The sequence below is a fragment of the Diplotaxodon limnothrissa genome, linkage group LG6 (assembly GCF_057381915.1).
Source record: "Diplotaxodon limnothrissa isolate DT_005_m linkage group LG6, D_limnothrissa_male_GT1.1, whole genome shotgun sequence".
NCBI lineage: Eukaryota > Metazoa > Chordata > Actinopteri > Cichliformes > Cichlidae > Diplotaxodon > Diplotaxodon limnothrissa.
Genome location: NC_140601.1, coordinates 34,635,028 through 34,645,017, shown reverse-complemented (window position 1 = coordinate 34,645,017; position 9,990 = coordinate 34,635,028). Strand labels below are relative to the sequence as shown.

The window sequence follows — 9,990 nt, the reverse complement described above, 5'->3', positions numbered from 1 at the left end:
AAAACTGCATATTTATGGAGGTTATGTTGATCTGATGTGATCTCATATACTGTAGTTTAAGAGCTCAAACACTGGTTTGATTGTATTCAGCTGAACGATATTGTCAAAACTCATGAGGCACTTTTGTGTGTTTATTTTGTTGGTGGATATCTCAGTTTTCATCCACTCTTCTGAAAAAGTGTCTCAGTTCCCGTTATTGAGCATGCCCAGTAGCTTCTTGGGCTCCATTCCCTGCTGCTGAGCCATCTTCTGCACGTCAAAGCCCATGTGCTTCAGGAACTGGATGACGCTCATCTCTTGTCCTGTCAGCTGGTCCCGAATGGTCGGGCAGGAGGGGTTGCAGTGCGGCCACGGGCAGCTGTCGATCAGCTGTAGAAGGCAACCTCTCACGGGAGGGGTCACGTGGCTGTGGCTGCTGTTGATGTGGAGGTTGTGATGGAGGCTGCGGTCCCAGCAGTGGAGGGCTCTGGGGAGGGAGATTCCTTTCACTCGGATGTCCGTCCAGTCCCTGCAGTGATGGGAAGACCAAAAGTGATGGAGCAAAGGTTACTAAGATGAAGAACAGTCCACAGGAAAAGTGCGCTCAAGTATAAGAAACTGATGATTCATGAGTATTTCATAGTTTGATTTCTCAAGTTCATTTAGTAAAATTCATGGAGACACAAGTTGGAGGGGACGGGTATGGATCCCTGCCTTATGTCCAGGGAAACAGACAACAAAAGTACCTCAGTTTGTTAGTCTGGGAAACTCTGGGACAGTGAGGTGCAGCACAGGGACCTTTTTAGTTTGACAAACTAAAATCATTCTTTTTGGGAATTCCCAAAGAAACTGACAAGTGCAGATTCATATAGATGATGTGGAAAATTAAAAAGTTCTTAAACAAAAGTTTCTTGGTGTGATGATAGATGATAAAAAAAAAAAGCTGGAAGTCCCATATAAATCATATACGTAACAACATTTCAAGAAGTATTTCAATTTTGAGTGAAATCACTCCACGTTCTCTATTGTTCAGATTTCACTGTATTTGCTTTACAGTGCAGAGGTTTGGGGCAATACTTATAAATGTTCGCTGTCATCAGTCTTCATATTGCAAAAAAAGGGCCATAAGGATAATCCATAAAACTGATTACAGAGATCACACAAATCCACTATTCTTAAAATCAGAAATACTACAATTCACAGATCTGGTTCATTTTCTCACTGTGCAATTTATGTATAAATTTACACTATTTATCTATCTATGGTTTGATTTTTACTTACGCTCTCGTGATGAGCTCATGAGACAGGCATGCCGGTGCAAACATCGCCCTGTCAATCAGAAAGAGCAGAGTGTCAGAAAAACTGAAGTCTTATCATATCTGTGAGCGTGTATGAGCGTTTTTCTTCCTTACGTTACGTCACGAAGCGTAAGCCTCAGCTCCTGCCCCAATTTCTGGATGTACCTCCACTGGCCCTCGTGGATGGGCTGTCCGGTCAGGTGGATGTTATCGACCGTCAGCTGGGCCTCGTCGAAGAGCCACTGCACCACGAACACCGGGCCTGCAGGGTAGAGAGGACGTTCCGTGGGTCAGACTTTAAATTACGCATCATCTTCTGTCTAGCTGAGAAGCTCGGGGTGTGTGGTGACTCACTTTTTAATGTGGGGTAGACTTTATATCCAAAGAAACAGTTCCACTCCTCTCCCACGTGAGCCTGCCTGCAGCTCTCTGGCACCAGTCCTCCCCAGTACCTGCACAAACATAAACCATCGCACATTTTCCAAATCTATCTGGCCGTCCCTCCCACAGTTCTTGGTTGTAGCTTCAATCCTTCATTCATTCACTGCTTCATGCTACTACACAGGGATAGTATTGGCTAAATAAAAAAAACGTTTAGACACTCTGGTGGAAAAAAAAGTCACTATATCACTCCTTGAGCATCGTCGTCATCTTACCTGATGCCTCTCTTTATGGCTTCAGTGGGAGCACAGCTGATTGTATCCAGGCAGTCTGTGAATTTGTACTGTTTGTTATCCAGGAACCATCCAGAATCAGCCAAGCCCCTGACCTGCACCCCTGTATATCCCTGGGTCTCCAGCTGCTCTGCAACCTGGTCCACATTCAGCAGGACACCTGTCCCACCGGCACTGGAGACACAAACAGTGAGTTAACAGTGAGCAGCCGCCTTTGGTGAAGAGCACGGAGGCACATGAAGCTGAATTAACCTGCTGCCTGCCAGGAGCAGAACCTTGGCGTTTTCTAGCCCGTTTGTCAGCAGCTCCTTCACCACCTCCTTAATGATCAGAGAGCCCATGAACGCATAATCACCTGAGAATAAATAGAAATAAAATATGAATAGAATATAAATGAATATAGTTATTTATAAACATGAGGCCACATGGCACACTGAAGCCTGGATTTATACTTAGTCATGGAGACAGGCAGCTGAGTAGTCTTGAGCTTACAGTATAAAGTGCCTTGAGGTGACTTGCTGTGATTTGGTGGTATATAAATAAAAGGAATTGAACTGAATGACCTCACACAACACAAAGGATCTACTGTTTTAAGACTGTTGATGCAGTAGGCTGTACTCAGGATGTAGAGAGTGTAGACTGAGATAGGAGACCTTGGCCTTCATATCAGATCAGGAGAGACAGTATAAAGAGAAAAAAGGTAAAGGGATAGGACCATAGACTGTATATTAAAAATGGATAAAGCCTCCTGATGTGAAAAGTGAAGCGGCTTAAACCTACATTGTTTCTAATGGCCAGCAGGGGGCTTATTTTTGTCTGGAAAAAGAGTTTGTTTCTTATAAAATAAATAAATAAATAAATAAATAAATAAAGCACTAGTATGAAGTCCCAATGAATACATCATGATGCTAATTTTATAATTTATGGTCCCTGTTAGAATTCTTCTTCACAATGATAGGAAGAGCCGACGTCGAAGGATCAAAAAGCAACGTTGCTATGAACGCTTGCCGGACGCTTGACACCAGAAGCGAGAGCCCGCTCGGGGGCTCGTCTCCCCACCTCACCGGGTAAGTGAAAAAACGATAAGGGGTGGCTGTAGCTCGGGAGGTAGAGCAGGTCAGCTGCTGATCGGCTGGTGGTTCGATCCCTGGCTCCCCCAGGTTGCATGCCAAATATCCTTGGGCAAGATACTAAACCCGACTTGCTCTCCGATGAATCCATCAGAGTATGAATGCATATGAATGATAGCTAGAAAGCACTCACTGTTAGAGACAAAAAGGATAAAGTGGCAACTTTATGATTGATAAGTCACTAATGATTATGGATTGTGTCTTTGTTTGTCATCATAGGTTGTCATGAGAACTGCATAGCAACGATATCCTATGATTTAAAAAAAAGAAAGAAGAAATCTCAATATTTTGTAAAAAAGATCGACAGCATAAATAACTGTGTAATTGTTTTTTTTGTATTCCTTTGTACATGTATACATATATTTATAGATAGTAACAAATTCATCCCCTATTTATTCCAACATGTCCACACTTTGCACTGCTGCACATATAAATGCTATGTGTGCTGATTTTGTCAGTATTGTCTGTTGTCGAACACTGAGAGCAAAGAAATAATTGCAGCCCAATTCAACAGGGTCAATAAAGCTTATATTAATTACTTTAAATTATTTATAAATGTCGTGATAATGTCATAGATTTCTTATCGTAGTAAGTGAAGTGAAAATCTGTGACAACCCTGGTCTACGGGTTAAGTTGAGGGCACAGCGAGTTACCCAGAGGACTTCCACATGGGAGACTGAGGCCTGTTCTGTGTGAAGCCAAAGTCAGCAGGGACTTGTTTTTATTCGTGTGTATGAAGCTCGTACACGTGTGACGAAACACAAAAGAGAGGAAAGAGTTGCAGGAGGGGTGAATATTTCTCCAAATGCTGTTTTTCGCCTCCTTTTATTGATTTCTGCAGTTTTAACAGATGAGTGAATGTGGGTTGGTTTGTAACGCTGTAAATCAAAGATGTTTTTCCAAGTGCCTGAAACGCATCTAATAAAATATAATGAGGTTTTCAATAAACCAGAAGAGGAAGCTAAAAAATTTATAGATCTGAGAGCTAAAAGAGGCTCCACACACGAAGCCCTTTGACTCCACTGATAAATCTTTCTTTATAAATCCTTCTCTTAACCAGAGCCACAAGCTCACACACTGAGCGATCACGCACTGGGTCTTACTTTGATCTGTCTTCGGGGTGGCTCCGCTCCACACGTCGCTGGAGCAGTACGGGATGAACCTGTGGGGGGCGCGGGAGAGAGACAAACACTGTTAGGAGAACACAGGCAACCTGGAATCGCAGCCAGACTCGTTTAGACATTTAGATTTGATGATGCTGACAGATTAAAAAGCCCCGTTGGCTGTGTGACAGTAGACAGAACACAACAAGCACAAGTGTGTGCAGACAGCCGGGCAATAATGACAAAAACAACATCACTGTGTATCTTATATTGTATATATTCTAAATGAAATTATCAAGAAATGCAAGGAAACTTGCAAATAAACCATTTAAGCTTAAAAGGGTGTTGGCTATGCTAAATTCCAGCTCCATATGTTCATTTTTTGACACACTACTGAAGATGCTTTGCTTTATTTCTATGATTCATTCCTACAGTGTGATAGGATTGGGCTTAACATTCTACATATTTCATTATTTTTGGCTATCTATGCTGAATATATGCTGACCCCATCACTCATCCACCACTGTAACTGTATATAAAAGACAAAAAATGGAAAGCTTTCCAATAATTAATGCTATTTGTAACTTAGTATCAAATTTAAACAGCATAGTTCTAGGCAATAATCTTCTTTAGTATGCTAAATTTGCATTAACCCATGAGAAGTAGTTCACTGTCTCAAGTATCACCTCAGCCATGGCAACACTGACTCCATTTCTTTCAAATTAGAGCTTGTACTTCAAAGTAAAAGTATATATTTATCACAGAGAAGATCACAAACTGAAAATATTCATATGAAGCAACCAAAATGTTAAAAAACAAACAAACTCATTAACATAAAGATTTTAATTCTGACAGAAGTGAAGGAATTATCCCTGAAAAAAATGAGAGGGAAAATGCACAAAAGCATTAAATGTACAGAGAAGGAGCGGCATGCTTTCTTACACCATGTTGGCGTTCCACCAGTGAGGGTTTTCCTCCGGCTGTGGAGACAAAATTCCCCTTCCTGTGAAAGGAGGGAAGATGGATGAGATGTGACATGATGGTAACTTTATAGATAAACTGTAAAGTTAAAGAGGTCAGAAAAAGGTAAGATGTGCTGCGACAATTCTTTAATCCTGCTTTGTGTTTTACCGTTGAAGGTGATTCCCCTGCGACAAACAGTCGTTAACTTTCTCTGCTTTGGTCAGCATTTACATGTAGGCACTAAAGAGCCTGTGTGGCTGCTGCACTGGCCACCAGTGTAAAGTATACAGAGTCTGAGGGAGAGACTCATAAACAAACAAGGAGTTCCCTGATGGTTGGAGGGAAACAACCAGAGAGTTTGACTCACGATGATTAGTGCGATCTCAGCTAAAGTGGAAACGCAAACACTTCAATGGATCTCATTCATTCAGAGGAAGTTTTTATTTCCTGCTGAGGAAAGTGAAGCCTCTGTGAGGCTGTGCAGAGAATTCACAAGATCTGCTCAAACCAGGGAACGCCTTCATGCCTGGCTATAATCACAGAACATTTCATTAGGTACAACTCCTCATTAAAGCAAATATCGAATGGGCAAATCACAGTGCGTTTTGGCATGTGGACAAAATGAAGGCGACCTGATGAAGTTCAAACCGAGCATCAGAATGGAGAAGAAAGGTGATTTAAGCAGCTTCTTTAAGTTATTATTGGTGCCAGATGGATTGGTCTGAGTATTTTCTGAACTACGGATCAACTGGGATTTTCCCACAAAACCATTTCTACAGTTTACAGAGAAGTGACCCCCCAAAATAAAAACTATCCAGTCAGTAGTTCTTCGGATGAAAATGCCATGTTGATGCCAGAGGTCAGAGGAGAATGGACAGGCTGCTTTGAGCTTTAGCAGTAACTCAAATAACCTATTGTTATGAGCAAAGTATACAGAGGAGCATCTCTAAATGTGCAACATGACGGGCTTCGGCAGCAGAAGACCGCACTGGGTGCCACTTCTGTCAGCTAAAATCGTGAAACTGAGGCTACAAATCAAAAACTAGTATAAATTATGCTAAAGGTATTCATTTAATTTAAATAAAGACAATATTCTTGAGTGTTTCTTGTGGTCAGTGGTTTGATCCCCGTCTGTTTAACTCTGAAAGTTTATTTGAGCAAGATACAACACTGTATGTCTATGTAGGTTCTCTCTCATCCACTGCATGAAAGTCAGGAGTGCTTAAAAAGCAACTGGGCTTCTTTAGGTTCCTGAAAAAGTTTTCCTTTTCATCCAAGAGGATGTGTCGGTTCTTCAGAAGTACATACAACTAAATACAGTATCTTGCCCAAGGAAACTTCTAGAGGTTAACAGGTGGAGCCTGTTTTGGTCTGCTTTCTTTATTTATTCAGACAGCAGTAATTTTCATTAATTGTCTATTCTAATAACTACAGCTGTTCTGGCTCATGATAACAAGCATTTTTGTTATTTAATGGAGTTTTACTACAGTCAGCTTCCAAGGACACTTCATGATGATGGAGAGGAAGAGAAGCAGTGCCATGTGTCAATTTGGGCAGCCTCGGAAAAGCAAAAGAAATTGCGAGCTGTTAGTAAATGAGCAGCCAGATAGAGACGGCAATGTGTAGAAGTGGATTCTGCAAGCACACACTGTAGGGCCTGTACCTGTTCTGGTTAGTGGCCACTTGGTGGAGCTCATCAGTCTCCTCATCGTCTCATACCTGCTCTCACAGGTCTGACTGTCGAAGCAGTACCATCCACCTGAACCACACACACACACACACACACAGGTTACAAATAGCTGCACTGAGTTCCCCGTGTGGTCTGAATCAGGTGTATTTCATCCTCACCTTCCAGGAACAGCAGCCACCTCTTGCTTCCTTTTGACTCCTTGATGTAGTAACTGCACAAGAACAGCAAAACAAAGCAGCGTGAAAGCGCTGATGTATTCACACATTCATGAATGGATTCAAACAGTCTCCACACACTGGGGATGCTTCCTGTTATCCTGAGCTGACAGATCTGGCTCTGATCACTAAGCTTCTCTGTAGGAGCCAGGGTACTGCAGACCCGCACATGTCCGGTTGTGTTTTTTCACATAGCGACAGGAAACTCACCATGCTGCTGGCAGCACACGAACACTCACACTTGATGCGGGTGGCATATCGAAAGAGTCATCTCATTCACAGCGATTTAATTCATATTTGGCCCACAATATATTATAATCTACACTTGGAACAGAGTTTAAAAACTTTGACATTGAGTGGAATTAACTGGTGATCCCATAAAGCTTTGAACTATTATTAGTTATAATCTTTGTTGTCATTACTCTTAATTTTGCTATATCGTAAAGTCGCCAGAGCAAGAATAAATGCCCCTCTCTCTTCCTCGCTCGCGCTCTCCCTCTCGTGTACGCGCTAATTTGCAGCGTGCATGGCGCTCTCTCTGATCTGATCCTTTGATCCATTTTGGTCACATCCGGAGTGACACGGGAATGGAGCACACGGATCTAAACCAGTAGTAAAACGCAGATCGGGTGTTGGGTGTATCTGCCCCTCCGTGTCTCAGATTCTTACCAATTAATGACAAAACTGTGGTTTTAAATCACGCCTGTAGGTCATTAAGAAACTCTGAAGAATCTGCAGGCCATTCACTTACCCTGCAGGTGACCCGTCGTTGCAAGTCACGGACACGTTCTTCAAAAAGTGCAGCTTCATGTCCTGGTCCAGCTTTTGCGCAGAGCACGGATAGAGTGACTGCGCTAAGTTCTTTATCTGCACTACAAAGTTGTCCATGTTGCCCTCCACAGCTGTGAAGTCTAACGGGAAGCTTTCTGCTCCTTCCACCCGCTCCCTGTACGGCGGGGGCGTCTGCTGCTGCTGCTGCACCCTCCGTGTTTGCGCCCGACCGCCGCGCACTCTCCTCGCCTCCACCGGTGCGCTCAGGTGGATGAAGAGCAGCAGCAAGCAGGAGCGCACCGCGGACAGTCCAAGTGAGTTTCTCGCCACACCACGGCTCTGCATTTCTAATTATTACTGGAGAACGTTCCTCGCGTGTTTGCGTGGACTCTGAAGAAAACACAGCATATCCTATGAGTGGGTAGATCGACGGGAAGTTCTTCGAAAGCGCATGGAGAGTTCAAGCAAACGGTCTCCTATACCAGCAGTGCTGGGTAAAAACAGCTTATGGGTCTCCATGGTGCCCTGAGAGATGGGTATCTGGATTCAAAATCATGCAAAATGCGCGTGCAGTTCCAGTTCATTTCCTTAAATCGCGTGCAGTTCGTCCAGTAAACGGGTTCTTCCGTGCGTAAAAATTTCTGAAGTTCCGTCCAGCTCAGTCTATCCAGTGACCTGTTGCCTTTTGGTTCAGGTCTTATAAGCTGCGGATGAAGAGGGAATTTATTTGAGGTCCTCCCCTCTCCTCCCCCCGTCCCCCCTGCCTGCCCCCGTGCTTCTCACTCCCGCGGGCCAATCGTTATTATCGTTGGCGGATGCTCCTTGCGGGGCGTGGGTCTCACACCAAGAGCGCGCGTATGCCTGGCACGCCCCCTCAGTCGGTTCACTCATACCCCCGGCCCCTTTGATGTTGTGTCATCATATGACCGCGCAGCCTTTGAAGTGTCTTTGATGAACATAGTGTGTGAGTAAAAAACGCAGTTGGACACGCCGTTCCGCTGCAGAAGGTCACGCCACTGATGCACATGTTTTGCGGCTTTTTATGCGCTTCAGAGTTAAACTGCATTTTCTTTGTGTTTGTGGCTCAAGATAGAAATCAGATAATCTTTTGGGCTATTTCACAACAGGAGATAAGGTCGCTGGAAGTTTTTAAATCATGAGTGTGGTATGTGTAGACAGCGATAGGGCGAACAGATATCGCTTTGAGTCACACTAAAGCATAAATCAACACTTATTACTGACAAGTAAAATATTTAATCTATGCTTGCGGTATGTGAGTTTTAGATTATTATGTGACAATTATTAACTCTGTTGTAACTGTTGACTGTATTGAAGGCCTTTGACTCATCCTTATTGTAAATGTGAGCCAGCGCTTCATCTTCTCCACTTTTTACTTTTCCTTTACAACCATTTTTTCCAAAACTGACTTCTTATTGTGTCGTTAAACCTCACAGATGAACAGAATCCCAAAGCAGTTTGAGAACCGGCACTGGCTGGCCTGGTTGGAGAACTCATCAGTGGTGTCAATGTCATTTTATATGTGACCAATTTAATTTCAAGTGTGCTGGGTCAATAAAAACATTGTATGATTCCCCATTAAGACAATCTTTGCCAGTATGAAGTGGTTTGTGTGTTCTTCTCTGGGAGATCTTGTTTTTCCAGCCACTGGAAAAATAGAATAGAATAATTCCGCTAGGCTCAAAAGAAAAGTGATTCTTAATCCCTGAAAGCTTCTTTTTCTAAGAAGATGGTGAAACTTGGATAAAATGAATTGTTTGTACAGCTACTGCAATCATGTGATTCATTTTAACCACTTAAAACACAGGTTAACTTCTGGTGAAGTGAAAGGTTCTCTGAGATTTTCACATCTTGTTAAGCCATCCAGGAGGCCAGACTGGACCTATGGGTGGGACACATGTAGCTCATGAGCCATATGTTTAACACCAGAAAGCTATGTTTTCCCATATTGTTTCTTTTACATCTGCTCATCTTTAAAAGTCCCCATTCATTCACCAGATCCACCGTCCTCTGATGACTAACATTCACACACTGCCTGTAATTTGATTTCGATCTTTGATGGTTTTTTATGATGAAAGGAACACTTAAAAAAAGGTCTCTCAGCATGTAAAACCCACTGCAGATGCCTTTATAAGTTTGCGCTCTATCC

At 42.9% G+C, this 9,990-nt stretch overlaps 1 protein-coding gene across 1 annotated transcript; it reads right to left on the bottom strand.

Annotated features, from left to right (window-relative positions):
• Window positions 1–183: 183 nt before the first annotated feature.
• On the bottom strand, window positions 184–8,168 carry notum1b (notum, palmitoleoyl-protein carboxylesterase b). Its single transcript, XM_085355098.1, has 11 exons — window positions 7,804–8,168; window positions 6,996–7,048; window positions 6,811–6,906; window positions 5,127–5,187; window positions 4,185–4,243; window positions 2,204–2,306; window positions 1,934–2,125; window positions 1,632–1,729; window positions 1,392–1,539; window positions 1,261–1,308; window positions 184–508 (listed from the first exon to the last, which is right to left on the bottom strand). The coding sequence occupies exons 1-11, from the start codon at window positions 8,166–8,168 to the stop codon at window positions 184–186; spliced, it is 1,548 nt and encodes a 515-aa protein (XP_085211224.1).
• Between the last annotated feature and the right edge of the window lie 1,822 nt (window positions 8,169–9,990).

Bases quoted from the DNA above. Each gene is read 5' to 3' on its own strand.
- notum1b (XM_085355098.1), bottom strand. From the start codon at position 8,168: ATGCAGAGCCGTGGTGTGGCGAGAAACTCACTTGGACTGTCCGCGGTG. The intron at 5,188-6,810 runs GTACAGGCCCTA...CTCCTTTCACAG, and splicing joins GTGGCCACTAACCAGAACAG to GAAGGGGAATTTTGTCTCCA. The intron at 1,309-1,391 runs GTAAGGAAGAAA...TCTGATTGACAG, and splicing joins CTTACGCTTCGTGACGTAAC to GGCGATGTTTGCACCGGCAT.